General features: G+C 38.2%; 1 protein-coding gene across 2 annotated transcripts in view; it reads left to right on the top strand.

The window, feature by feature from the left end:
- The window catches only part of LOC102259256 (myosin-1), a 121,035-nt gene that overhangs the window by 92,705 nt on the left and 13,739 nt on the right, over positions 1 to 14,591 (top strand). Inside the window, exons 5-21 of one of the 2 annotated variants that reach the window (XM_005878812.2) lie at positions 496 to 523; positions 624 to 738; positions 829 to 921; positions 1,050 to 1,113; positions 1,766 to 1,864; positions 1,957 to 2,061; positions 2,285 to 2,425; positions 3,999 to 4,117; positions 4,234 to 4,383; positions 5,428 to 5,598; positions 7,943 to 8,252; positions 8,362 to 8,429; positions 10,106 to 10,193; positions 10,279 to 10,396; positions 10,757 to 10,880; positions 10,983 to 11,119; positions 12,591 to 12,846. In XM_005878812.2, coding sequence (XP_005878874.1) covers positions 496 to 523; positions 624 to 738; positions 829 to 921; positions 1,050 to 1,113; positions 1,766 to 1,864; positions 1,957 to 2,061; positions 2,285 to 2,425; positions 3,999 to 4,117; positions 4,234 to 4,383; positions 5,428 to 5,598; positions 7,943 to 8,252; positions 8,362 to 8,429; positions 10,106 to 10,193; positions 10,279 to 10,396; positions 10,757 to 10,880; positions 10,983 to 11,119; positions 12,591 to 12,846 — 2,186 coding nt within the window. The remainder of the gene's footprint in view (positions 1 to 495; positions 524 to 623; positions 739 to 828; positions 922 to 1,049; positions 1,114 to 1,765; positions 1,865 to 1,956; positions 2,062 to 2,284; positions 2,426 to 3,998; positions 4,118 to 4,233; positions 4,384 to 5,427; positions 5,599 to 7,942; positions 8,253 to 8,361; positions 8,430 to 10,105; positions 10,194 to 10,278; positions 10,397 to 10,756; positions 10,881 to 10,982; positions 11,120 to 12,590; positions 12,847 to 14,591) is intronic. The other variant, XM_014549853.1, reaches the window with a different exon arrangement.

The following is a 14,591-nucleotide window of genomic DNA, read 5'->3' as shown; positions in this document are numbered from 1 at the left end:
AATATAAAATTGACCAAATGTCTGGCCAGTGTGGCTCAGTGGTTGAGCATCAACCCATGAACCAGGAGGTCAGTTCTATCCCCAGTAGGGGTCATGCAGGACGCAGCTTATCAATGATTCTCATCATTGATATTTCTATCGCTTCCTCTCCCCTTCCTCTCTTTGAAATCAAAAACATTTTAAATAAAATGACCAAATGATAATAACTGTTGAAGCTATATAATAGGTATATGGGGGTGCTTTATTGTCTCTACTTTTGTATATGTTTGAAACTTCCCATAATATAAGTTATAAAAATTAATAAAATACGAGAAGAAATAGATGATTATTTGCCTCTCTTTTTCACAAATTTTTCTCCAAGTGGCAAGTACTATAATGGAGGCTAAAAAAAAAATTATAGGCAACATCTTCAAAATGTGAAAAATGACAAGCTGTATTTGATCTGAACTGATTAAAAAATATTCATATTGACTGGGCTTGATTTCTCTTTCACAGATCGCGAGAACCAGTCCATCCTGATCACGTATGTGATATTTTTAATCTTCTCTGGTTTGTGGTGATTATCCTAGATGTTAACAATGTGAGCTGTAGTTCTGATCTCTTCTCTGGTTTCTATTTGACAGCGGAGAATCTGGTGCAGGGAAGACTGTGAACACCAAGCGTGTCATCCAGTACTTTGCAACAATTGCAGTTACTGGGGAGAAGAAGAAGGAGGAAGCTACTTCTGGCAAAATGAAGGTGAGTCCAATACCAGAGTCAGAATCAAGACTGTTGGGGCTCTCAGGAAGTGGGGAGCCTCAGATGTGAGCACTGCGCTTGCCTTTGCAGGGGACACTGGAAGATCAAATCATCAGTGCCAACCCCCTGCTGGAGGCCTTTGGCAATGCCAAGACTGTGAGGAATGACAACTCTTCTCGCTTTGTAAGTGTCTTGGTCACAGAGATGTCTTCTCTGCCCTTAAGTGCCAGAGTAGCCATCTGAATTATCATTTCAACTGCATCACTGTGTGCTTCAACTTTTTAATACTAAATCATCTTTCTCTTTTCAAGGGTAAATTCATTAGAATCCATTTCGGTACTACAGGGAAGCTGGCTTCTGCTGATATTGAAACATGTGAGTAACAGGACCATTGAAAATCAAAAGAGAGAGACGGTGATTTCATTAACAGGGATATTTTGCAACAGTTGGTACGCACTGAGACTGCTGCCAGTGTTGCCCTTGAGCCAATGCCAGGCTTATTCATGATCCACTGTGTGCTCCATTTACCTCAATCTCAGACTGATGGTTCTATAGCACATTCTGGAATTGCTGCCTCAGAAGCAACTATGAAATTTTTACATTAGGGCTATTTATGGGTTCCTAAAAGTGACCTATAGGTTTACAATATATCTCTGTGATTTGCTCTTGATTTGAGCTTCGGTAAGTGTTTCCACGGAAGCCCCTGACCACAGAGTCCGAGGCGATCTAAGGAAGGGATGCTAAGGATCAATTATAATACAGAGGCCACAGATCCCCTGAGGGAAAGTTTATTTTTTGCTAGAGCAGCTATGCTTCAGTCTCTGCTCTTAAATGGTAAGAACCTTGGGCAGCTCCCATTTGTATTTGAAATTCATATATGTATCACCAAAAGGATCGATCACCAAACAGAAATCTCAAGAGAGCCTGTATAATGTCCCCAATTGTACAAAGACACTGAGATTAATTTACTATCTCAGCAGCATTTATATTTTCTTCTAATTCAATGTCTAATGTCATTTCTTTCCAGATCTTCTAGAAAAGTCCAGAGTTACTTTCCAGCTAAAGGCAGAAAGAAGTTACCATATTTTTTATCAGATTACTTCCAATAAGAAGCCAGATCTGATTGGTAAGAAAGATCTTAAATTCATAGATGAAATTTAATATTTTTTATTAACAACTTCTAATGTGAAATGTGTCTCCTGAATTCTATGTACCCAGAAATGCTCCTGATCACCACAAACCCATATGACTATGCCTTTGTCAGTAAAGTCAGCCAGTTGGTGGGCAAGGCAGACTGTGGCTCCCTCAGACTGTCCTCCACAGGGATGAAGGGTTTTGCTCTGTAAGTCAGTCTCTCTCTCTCTCTCTCTCTCTCTCTCTCTCTCTCTCTCACACACACACACACACACACTTTTTAAAAAACCTATTATGAATGGGGATGACAATAGCAAACTCAATATAGCTACGGTTACTTTAGGATACAGTATAAACTCTCCTAAATGTTAATCTCTTCTGCCCTAATCTTTATCCTCTCATTTCTCCTGGTAGAGTGCCATTGACATCCTGGGCTTCACTCCTGAAGAGAAAGTGTCCATCTATAAGCTCACAGGGGCAGTAATGCACTATGGGAACATGAAATTCAAGCAAAAGCAGCGTGAGGAGCAAGCTGAGCCAGACGGCACTGAAGGTACAAAATGAAACTCCATCTGGGTTCAAATTAGAGAAAATGGCAAGAAAAAAAAGCTTATTCTAAACTCAAATCTTTTTAGTCAGACTTCTGAAGGGCACACACACATTTATACATTGCATGATTTCCTCACCCCCGTTCCTTCCTCACATCTCCATATCGCCATCATTTCTATTCAGCCCAAATAAGTTAAAATGAACCCTAATAAGCCACTTATATGTAAGAAAATCACAACAGGGGGTGGGGGGCAGCGCGGGGAGGAAAGCTCATTAGAAAGAGAATGAGATGGAATAGTGCTCCTGGTTTGCCTTGGCAATGGCGGGTAGGTATAGAAGATAACTTGACCTAGTGGTCTCTTTCGGCACTAGCTAGATAAACCTGGTAGCTGGTAATACAGGATCTAACCAGACACAGCTGAGGGTGAAGGATGTTCCTAGACATCTGCATGCGTGTATGTTGACTATATGTTAACCTGTAGACCAGTGGTTCCCAAACTTATTTGGCCTACCGCCCCCTTTCCAGAAAAAATATTACTCAGCCCTTGGAAATTAATTTTTTTAAAATTTTAATAGCAGTTACTCATCGCCCCCAAATGCACCTGTGGCCATCACCGCCCCCCTGGATCGCTGCAGCGCCCACTGCTGTAGACAGTGTAGGCAGAAAACAAGATAAAAAGAAACTGAGAAAGGAAAACCATGTACTCCATGCACAGAAAGAACATGGAACATATAGGACCTACCACCAAAGCTGGTTATCTGCTCCTTGAAGCCCTTCCTGACCTCCTAGCTTGGCATTCTCTCTCCATCTCCTAAGCTTTTCAGCAATTACTTTTGTACCTGACATGTGGCATTTACAGTATAGTCATTGACAGAATTTTAGAGACTCTGTAGTGAAATTTATTTCCCACATTTTCAGATAAAGAAACTGATCCAATGAGATGAAATTGGGAGGAGCAAAACTAAGATAAGGATCCAAATATTCTTTTGCCCATCCCTAACAGGGGATATTAAGATGTATTTATCTTATCCCTCCAACTACACCTAATGTCTCTTAAGAGAAGAGACTGTGGCTTGTACCTTACATAAAATACTTCCATTAACACTGAACATATGTTTACTGTGGGTGAGTTCCTCAAAAGCTGCTTGCAATAAATTACAAAAGACCAGTGTAACTGATTGATCACTTATTAGCAAGCACATTCTCTAACGTACAGAGAGCCTCATCTGACCTTCTATAGCAGCGGTTCTCAACCTGTGGGTTGCAACCCCTTTGGCGGTCGAACGACCCTTTCAAAGGGGTCACCTAAGACCATCCTGCATATCAGATATTTACATTACGATTCATAACAGTAGCAACATTACAGTTATGAAGTAGCAACGAAAATAATTTTATGGTTGGGTCACAACATGAGGAACTGTATTTAAAGGGCCAGAAGGTTGAGAACCACTGTTCTATAGAATTATTTAAAGGTTTTACTTAAATAATAAAGAAAATGGATTGGAGAAAAATAGAAAGATTGGATTAAAGAGAGTATCTGCCATTACACAACATTTCTCTAATTGTATCTCTGAAGTTGCTGACAAGGCAGCCTATCTCCAGAATCTGAACTCTGCTGACCTGCTCAAAGCCCTCTGCTACCCCAGGGTCAAGGTTGGCAATGAGTATGTCACCAAAGGCCAGACTGTACAGCAGGTAAGTGCACGACCCCAAAGAATCATACACATTCCAGGTCTTTGAATAATGCCAGCAAACATTACTCCTTTAATAATGCCTTTAACATCATCAAAAACATTATTCTGTCCACGAAGGTGTACAACTCAGTGGGTGCTCTGGCCAAATCCGTCTATGAGAAGATGTTCCTGTGGATGGTCACCCGCATCAACCAGCAGCTGGACACCAAGCAGCCCAGGCAGTACTTCATTGGGGTCTTGGACATCGCTGGCTTTGAGATCTTTGATGTGAGTTATCTTCATTTTAATAAAAAGTGGGAAGAAGGTAACTTAGACTTTGATATATGTACTACGTATTATCATTACTCATTTGCATTTGTAGTTTCTGCACTGCTTTCTCTAACATTGCTCCTAGAGTTCCTCCAAAATATCTAAGAGGTAACAGAATGTAGTAATAATGATAACTAACATTCACTGAGAAAGTGTATTTCTGGCACTTATACTAAGACTACCTCATTTAACCTTCAAAACAACTCACCAAGGAGTAATTAATATTACTGCAAATAACATGTGGAGAAATGGAGATCAGGAAAATCAAAACACATGCTAAAGATCCTCCAGCCACATAAGGCAAAACCAGGACAGGAACCCAGCTCTGAAGCATTTGGTCCATCAAGGCATCGCCCATCAATGAGAAAGGGCCTACAGGTAGAGGCAAGTTCATGTGACACATACCATTTCCCCCCTGGGGCATCAGCTTCACTGTCTATAAATGAAGATGTAAATTGTAACAAAGATTCAGATCTTCAATTACTATACCATATCAGGTCCCTACTTTCACAGACCTGACAAGGAGGATTTGCTAAATTTTTCATATGAAGAGAACAGAAATTAGATAAGCTTTCCTTAATAATGTGACACTCAAAAATGAAAATGTGAGCTTTATCTTGAATTGGAGAAAGAGGGCGGTAAAAGAAGTGAGGTTTTTCTAATACATTACTTTCATCCCTAAATCTGAACCATAACTCACAGGATCATGGTTGTACTTTTAATGAATAATATTGCCCATGAAATCTTAGAGGTAGAAGGCGGTAGATTCTATCAGAATTCTTGCTATATGACTGATATGTATGTTTTTAACTAATGTTCAGAATTCATGGAAAGGGTTCATGTAAAAAATAATCATTTTTCCCTGGGATTTTTGAAGAAACAACGATTAGTTTAATTTTTATTTCATTAATATCTTCTATGTTTTTCAATAAAATATTTTTTCAATAATGAATTTTTACTGCGATAAAATCCATTTAATGTTGAAAATTTTGTTTTGTGCAGTATAACAGCCTGGAACAGCTGTGCATCAACTTCACCAACGAGAAACTGCAACAGTTTTTCAACCACCACATGTTCGTGCTGGAGCAGGAGGAGTACAAGAAGGAAGGCATCGAGTGGACGTTCATTGACTTTGGGATGGACCTGGCTGCCTGCATTGAGCTCATCGAGAAGGTCTGTTTGACTTCTAAAGGCTGAACTGTAAGGATAGCTTTTCCAAGTATATTAAGCAACTCTAAAAGGTATTACATTAATCTTAAATTGTAATACAAATTAGAAAATTACTATTTAGAAATAACTTTTTCTTTTCAACTTTTACGTACAAGGGACCACAGTGCCTAGTTTCATTTTGTTCCAACCAGTTTTTCTTCTAACACTGATTCAAATCTAATTTTAAGGCAGCACTGAAGACTTTATTGATATGGTCTGCTTCACTAGAGGAACTGCCTCATCAGTTCTAAATCCATCTCCATCATGATCCAATAAAAATAAGTCTTTTTCCTAAATTAAAATTAATGCACAAGCAACACAGCTAGAGCTCATATGAAAGTTAATCTGTTTGGAAGTCAAGAAATCAAAGTGCTTATGCTTTTTCATAATCTATCTTTAAGGAGATTAAATACACAAAATGTCTTACATAAGGTTTGGTTTATTTATAGTATTTAATTACTGCATATAAAGTAACCATCATTCTAAGTACTTTTCATAGCAAAATGAAACTTTGTCAATAGGTTAATTCATTCAATAGGAAACAAGTATAATCAGTATAGAACCTTTTAACAGTTCACCCCCCATGCTGTGCTGACATTTGGAGTTTGGATCCAGCTCTTCTTTTAGTAAAAATCATGCTGTGCAAAAAGGAAAAGAATTCAAAAAATGAGGGTAGTATAAGGAATCTCTGGGACAACCTCAAGTGTATCAACATTTGCATCATGAGGGTGCCACAAGGAGAACAGAGAGAGAGAGTAAAAAATTGAAAACCTTTGTGAAAAACTAATGATGGAAAACTTTCCTAACCTGTTGAATGAAATACACAGACAAGTCCAGAAAGCATAGAGAGTCCCAAACAAGTTGAATCTAAAGAGGCCCATACCAAGATACATCATAATTAAAATGCAAAAGGTTAAAGACAAGGAAAGAATCTTAAAAGCAGAAAGAAAAAAGTAGTTAGTTACCTACAAGGGAACTCTGATAAGACTGTCAGCAGAAACTTTGCAGGCCAGAAGAGAATAGCAAGAGATATTCAAACTGGCCCTGGCCAGTGTTTCTCAGTTAGTTGAAGCATCATATAGTACACCAAAAGGTTGTTGGTTCCATTCCCAGTCAGGGCACATACCTAGGTTTTGGGTTTGTGGGCTTCTTGTTTTGTTTTGTTTTCATATATTTTTATTGATTTCAGAGAGAGGAAGGGGGAGTGAGAGAAGGATAGAAGCATCAATAATGAGAATCCTTCATCAGCTGCCTCCTGCATGCCCCCTAATGGGGACCAAGCCCACAATCTGGGCATGTGCCCTGACAGGGAATCAAACCATGATTTTGGGGTTCATAGGTCAACACTCAACCCCTGAGCCACACCAGTTGGGCTAGGTTTCAGGTTTGATTTCCAGTCAGGGCTTGTTTGGGAGGCAATTGGTCAATGATTCTCACATCAATGTTTCTCTCTCTCATGTTCTGTCTCCCTTCCTCTCTCTAAGATCAATAAAAACATATCCTTGGGTGAGGATTTTTTAAATAACATTAAAAAATACATAAACAGTCAAACTGAGAAAAGCAAGGACCTACAACCAAGATCACTCTATCCAACAAAGCTATCATTTAGAATTGAAGAACATATAAAGAGCTTCCCAGACAAGAAAAAGCTAAGGAGTACATCTCCACCAAACTAGTATAACATGAAATGTTAAAGGGTCTTCTTTAAGAAGAAGAAAAGAGATAAAAATATGAATAATAAATGGAAGAAAATACATATCTATCATTAATTGAATCTAAAAAACAAAATAAATGAACAGGCAGCACAGAAACAGACTCAAGAGACAGAGAACATTTTGACAGTTGCCAGATGGAAAGTGGGATTGGGGGATGGGTGAAAAGATTAAGGGATTAAGAAGTACAAATTGATTGTTATAGAATAGTCATGAGATATAAAGTACAGCATAGAGAATATAGTCAATAATATTGTAAAAACTATGTATGGTGTCAGATGGGTACTAGATTTATTGGGATGATCACTTAGTAAACTATATAATGTCTAATCACTGGGTTGTACACCTGAAACTAATATAACATTGTATGTCAACTGTAAAAAAATTTAAAGTGAAAAAAATGATACTGTGGACTGAATGTGAAAAAAAGGGTGGAAAGGTCATTCTAGCAATAACAAAAGGACTTCAGCTATGACTCTGTTTTACTTTATAAATATAATTAATTGGGAAATGATCATAAGTTGATCAAAAGATACAGCCACTGTATCTTTTGAAAGAAGATAGGTTGACACCAATGTCTACTCTTCTGAATTCAGCCACTAGGCATCTTCTCCATCCTGGAAGAGGAGTGCATGTTCCCCAAGGCCACAGACGCCTCCTTCAAGAACAAGCTGTATGACCAGCACCTGGGAAAGTCTGCCAACTTCCAGAAGCCCAAGGTTGTCAAAGGCAAGGCTGAGGCCCACTTTTCTCTGATCCACTACGCGGGCACCGTGGACTACAACATTGCCGGCTGGCTTGACAAGAACAAGGACCCCCTGAATGAGACCGTGGTCGGGCTGTACCAGAAGTCTTCAATGAAGACTCTGGCCAGTCTCTTTTCCACATACGCTGGTACAGAAGCAGGTACTTTCTGTGCTCTTAATCTAACTTCAACCCATTCCCACAGCATGTTCACGAACCATTCCAGCCTCTGGGATTCTACTTTAATTGATGGGTTTTCTTTTTACCTCAGACACTGGTGCAAAGAAAGGTGCTAAGAAGAAAGGCTCTTCTTTCCAGACTGTCTCAGCTCTTTTTAGGGTAAAGTACAAATTTAATTCAGAAAACCTATTGGATTTCTATGAATTAACATAATTATAGGATTCAGAATAAACTAGGAGGGGATGGAATGTTAATAAAAATCACCTCAAACATTCACTCTTGTCAGGGTATAGCCAAAGCAATACTTTTGAAGGGTTGGAGCTTTACCCATTGTATTCAGGAATGCCAAAAAGCCCTTAGAAACATCCTTCCACCAAAACACCTGTTTGTAGATTTAGTTTTTTGTAATAGATGAAAATAACCTAAAGCCAAGCCTAGTGATTTAGATGGATGATTAAGTTAGAAACTGTCTCTTGATATTAAAATAACAATAATAATTTTACTATAGATAATGTGACTTCTTACGTGGCTTGCAAACAGACTCTTCTAAAGGGAATTGAATTAAATGTCTGGTCTAATGGCTACTTTGTTAGAATTCTTTTATAACTAAAATACAGATCTAACTATGACCTAAACAGGAATACTGCCCTATTCTTTTTCTTTCTCAATACCAATCTGCATTATCTCACACAATAAACTATTGTTTCATCAACTTATCCTTGTACATGTTTTCAAGATTAGAAACGCATTACTTTTATTTCCTAACTAGAGGTCTGGTGCACAAATTCGTGCATGGGTGGGGTCCAGCCAGCCCCCCTGAGCCCTGATCAGGGCCAGGCTAGCTGGGGGAAGGAGCCTAGGAGGTTGGCCGACTGGCCCCACCCCCGATCAGGCCAGATGGCCGGCCGCAGTGTGCGTCATAGCAACCCGTCTTTGGTCGTTCTGATAGTTCCAGTCACTTGGCTTTTATATATATATATATTTAGTTTAATGAGATGGGGAGAGGGCAACTCTGCCTTCTCTCAAAGAATATACATAAGAAATACTGAGAAATGTTTACATGTGAATTTTCTATGGTTGAGTAAAACACCATCATCTATCATAACCAATTACTCTATTTTTGGAATAACTTCTCCGCTACACTCCAGACTGTGGGTCATTTTCAGTATGTACCTAAGATCCACCCACACAAGGTTATATAGTCTCATGATTTTAGACTCCTCAAAGAAAATACAAAAAAAAAAAGTTACACATTCCAGGGAATAATAAACTCAAGGAAAAAATGGCAAAAGTTGGAACAATTGCTAACCTAGGTTACCACTGTAAACCACTATTATGAAAATTATTAGCCCTGAGAGAGAAGAGAGATCTTAGAGGTACTCTCAATTATTTCCAGATGAAGTCCAGAGAGACAAAAAAGACTTTGTAGAATCAAGCAGCTCATTAGTGTCAGAGCAAAGCCATATTCTTTTGTCTTGATTCCCAGTTGAGAACACTTCCTGTGCATCAAGGCTACTGAATTTTCAGTTTGTTTATAGGATAGGTCCTAAGTGTCAGAAATTAATATCTTGGAGAGTTACATTTATTCCCAGTATTTTGGCGTTTTGGTTATTTAGCAGACTAGAATCTTGATGTCTTTAAAATACAGAGCAAAGGGGATATATGTGATACTTTAAACAATAAAGATTTTAAAAATAAACAAAATACAGAGCAATTGAAGCCTCACAGACTTATACCTAATAGGTAAGAGAGTACATAGATTAGTTCCATATAATTACAAAACAGAAATCTGAAATAGAACTTTCTCATTAAGTCTCTTCTATCTGGTTTTCTAGGAAAATTTAAATAAATTGATGACCAATCTGAGGAGCACACACCCTCACTTCGTACGGTGTATCATTCCCAATGAAACCAAAACTCCTGGTAAGATATAAGAGCATGAAATAATCAAACAGGCACAACTTCAAAAATTCAGTGCCCAGTACTAAGTACTCTGATATCCTTTTAGGGGCCATGGAGCATGAACTTGTCCTGCACCAGCTGAGGTGCAATGGTGTGCTGGAAGGCATCAGAATCTGCAGGAAGGGATTCCCAAGCAGAATCTTATATGGGGACTTTAAACAAAGGCCAGTCTCTCTTTGTTGTATTTCACTGAATGCCATGAATACTTACTCATTTAATTACTGTCCTCTGTTCACTGTATTTCATGTATCCTGCTTAGTAAATATTATAAAATTAAGAAGCCAAATAAGATAGTCTTGGGGTGGGAGGACAGAATAACAAGTTAGAAGAGGTGACATTTCTTAAAAATAGGAATGGGACATGCATTAGACAGTGGAAAAATTATATTGTTTCACTATCTAAATTTAAAGGACAGCTGGATTTTCTAATATTTTTTTACTCTTTCTGAGATTTTTTGTGATGTTTCTTTTTGGTGTAATTTGATTTTCACATATGATCACACCTTTCTTTCTTTGATTGAACAGATACAAAGTTTTAAATGCAAGTGCTATCCCAGACGGACAGTTCATTGACAGCAAGAAGGCTTCTGAGAAACTTCTAGGGTCCATTGACATTGATCACACCCAATATAAATTTGGACATACAAAGGTATAGCTGTTATTTATTTACACCTGATCCAAGTACCTTTGGGCATCTCTGTGTCTCCTGTCCTATGGGGGATGCTGTGTGACTCTCCCTTTTTCTTCAAAGGTTTTCTTCAAAGCTGGCCTTCTGGGTCTTCTGGAAGAAATGAGAGATGACAAATTGGCCCAGATTATAACAAGAACTCAAGCCGTCTGTAGGGGATTCCTTATGAGGGTAGAATATCAGAAGATGTTACAAAGGAGGTAACTATGCTGACTATCAGAATTGTAAGGTCCCTTCGGAACTATCAATCAGCCTTCATCACTCATGAACTTTCATTTTGTGGCTATGTGCTTTTCAGCCAGTTCACCTCTACAACTCATCAGCTTTTGCTGATCCTCTCACACTTGGATTCCCTCCAAAACTTCTCTTCTCCCTCCAATTTGTCCCTTCCCATCCATCTCACATATAACTGCAGGACTAATTTGCAGTAAGCACTATTTTCATCATGTCACATTTCAGTTTGGGTTTCCCCGTGGTGTGCGGCATCAAATCCAAGTTACCTTGCATGGCTGTCAAGCCCTCTATTCCCCACCTCATCTATCATTTCCAACCACACAGCCTTTCCAGCCAGTCTAAACAATCTGCTTATCTCCTATTTCCAGGTTTGCATAAGCCCTCTCTCCTCATCCTAATTTATCTACTTATGAATTCAAAACTTCCATTACTCCTTTCTCTAATTAACCTCACCCAGTTCTATCTACACAGCAATACTGCATTCCCTGTCCTCACACACACATTTTGCATTCATTTTGTTCCTTAAGTACTTATTTAGGTCTGCATTATGTGTCCCCAAGTTATTTACATGTGTCTGTCTACATTACGATTTGTGTCATAGTATCTTCCTTCTCAAAGTTATGGTTCTTATAAACCGGACCTATAAAAATAGAATTTCCATTTCAGGAAGCTTGAGAAAACATACTCATTGCTACAGGGTAGTCAAATCTTGTAAGTCTATTGCTACAGTTTGCAGAAAGGGCATCTTTTATTACTATTTTACAATTTTATTTAAATAAAAGAAATTTTGGAGCTCAATTTGTGCTAAATGCCCTAAAGATATTAAAAATATAATGAGCAAGTAACACAGAGGCATCTCAAAGAATTTGAGAAAAGACAGTCTGTTATCTGAAGAAGCTAACAAAAGAAATTTATAGAGTGAATAATTCAGTGGTGAGTTAAATAAGAGGAGAGGCTTCAAGGAAGACATGATAAATCATAAGCTCAACTTAGGTGGAGCAATTCAGAAAGCAACCTATGCCATTTCATAGTTCACATCCATATGCCAATAGACAAGCAGCTCAATCAATTTACAATTGCCACATCCGCTCCCAAATCACTATTATTATAGTATCTCCGATGATCTTAAAGTGGTACATGATGTTCATTCATGTAAAGTATTTCCTCTCTAAAGTCAGCTTCTTTGCTTGTTTGGTAGGAACTTGAAAATGCAGAATTGTTAAATATAATCAGCACATATTAGCAAAGCAGTTATACTGAGGATTATTGTGTGAGTGTGAAGATGTGCACACACATGTGTAAAGCCTGCATATAACGTATACAGAATTGACATATCATTTATATGTGGAGGGTCATTAAAAGGGGAGTTTGCATATAAAAAATAATAGCATTGTCTCTAATAGATCAGTCTACACTGATATTTCTGTGTCATTTCAGAGAAGCATTATTCTGCATCCAGTACAACATCCGCGCCTTCATGAACGTCAAGCACTGGCCCTGGATGAAGCTCTTCTTCAAGATCAAGCCCCTCCTCAAGAGTGCGGAGACCGAGAAGGAGATGGCCACCATGAAGGAAGAGTTCCAGAAGACCAAGGATGAACTGGCCAAGTCGGAGGCAAAGAGGAAGGAGCTGGAGGAAAAGATGGTCACTCTCTTAAAAGAGAAGAATGACCTGCAACTCCAGGTTCAATCTGTGAGTACTCCATATTCTGAACGTACCATGTCACTGAAGCTTTTCTGGAATTCACACATACTTTGGATTTACAAATAACCTTTTCTTGAAAAAGAAAATCTCAACTTGCCCTTTAGCATTTCATTTAACTTACAATATTCCTATGAGAAAGGTGCAATTACTTCCAAATTACAAATGGAAAAGAAAAGATCGAAGAATGCATTTACATGTCACAAATTTCACATGAAGAAAGTAGTTTAAAGGCAAGCCCCTAAATTTCATTTTATCCGTTTGCCTTGCCTGCTTTATCCCAGCCTTAAAATATAGCTCTATTTTCTAAATACAAGTGTAGAGACTGTATTTAAATTCAAGAAACACAGTATTCTTATTCCTCTTTGTATCTCTTTTCCTCAGCTCCCTTCCCTTCCCAAGATTTAGCTCAATGAATTTATCTGGGTACTTGACCTACACTACCAGGGTATAAGGTAGAGGAAAGTGCCCTCTACAATTCTTCCTTTGATACAGATGCCGAGTTCTTAAAGCTTCTGTTTATTAATTCAGGAAGTAGCTATAACCAGAGTGGGGGTAGGTTTGGCACCTACACTCTGACTGAACACAATTTTACTTGATCCAACAAGCCCAAGGATGTCATGAAGAAATTTGTGAAAATAATAGTTTTCCTAAAATTTTTAAGCTATTTTCAACTTTTCCTTCTCATAACTTTACTTATATGAAAGTTATAGTTTCCCAAAAGCATAGGATCAGTCTCTTCATCTTAACCTCTTTGATAGGTATTATCATCAGTCAGTGATTAGTTATTGAGTGTATCACTGTTAAAAATAGATGCAAAGAAACCCTGGGAAATCCCCATTATCATCCATTTAAGCCAGAGGTGGGGAACATCCTATAAGGCCTGCAAAATCATTTGGTCAGGTCTTGCCAAGTCATTTAAGGATGAGTTAATTAAAAGTTTAACCAAATATAGCAGGCTAATTTTTAAGTTGATAATTTTTTATGGCCCATGAATGATGTTAGAAATATCCAAATGGCCCTTGGCAGATTCCCCACCCCTGATTTAAGCATTTAAAACTTAAGATAAATAAAACAAACACTGAAAAAAAAAAAGAAATTCCCCAGGCCAGTGTAATCTAATAAATTAGTGGCTTAACTGATTTTCATTTGAGTCCTTTAGTAACTTATAAAAATGTCATTGAGCTACATGAGTTTTTAAAATTATATCTTCTTATATATTCTAAAATTTATTCTGAGGCTAAGGTAACTCTTAAAATGGAAATGAAATTTTTGGATAATTATAGCAATGTAATGGACTATCAAGGTTTTGAGTGCATAAGAATGCTTCATGGAAATAGGCCTAACATAGGTCTTTTTCTTTTCTTTTTTAAATTCAGTCTACTAACTAGTTGCTTGAGGTGAGTAGGCAATGCTCAAAAACAAAAATAAACTATTTGACTAAGTCAAAAATCTTTGAATATTACAGCTGAAATGCTCTTAGCAATCATTTCTCCTAATCCCCCTTATTACATCTATTCTACACTAATAAAAGACAAACATGCAAATTGACCGTACCTTTGCTACACCTTAAGCCACGCCCACCAGCCAATCAGAGCGACTATATGCAAATTAACCCAACCAAGATGGCGGCCGGCAGCCATGGAGCTGAAGCAAGCAGGAGGCTTGGTTGCCCCAGCGATGGAGGAAGCCAAGCTTCCCGCCCCCCCTGGCCGGCTCTGAGCTCCACTCAAGGC

This window comes from Myotis brandtii, unplaced genomic scaffold, assembly GCF_000412655.1.
Source record: "Myotis brandtii unplaced genomic scaffold, ASM41265v1 scaffold573, whole genome shotgun sequence".
Taxonomy (NCBI): Eukaryota; Metazoa; Chordata; class Mammalia; order Chiroptera; family Vespertilionidae; genus Myotis; species Myotis brandtii.
This window is presented reverse-complemented; position numbering and strand designations above follow the sequence as displayed.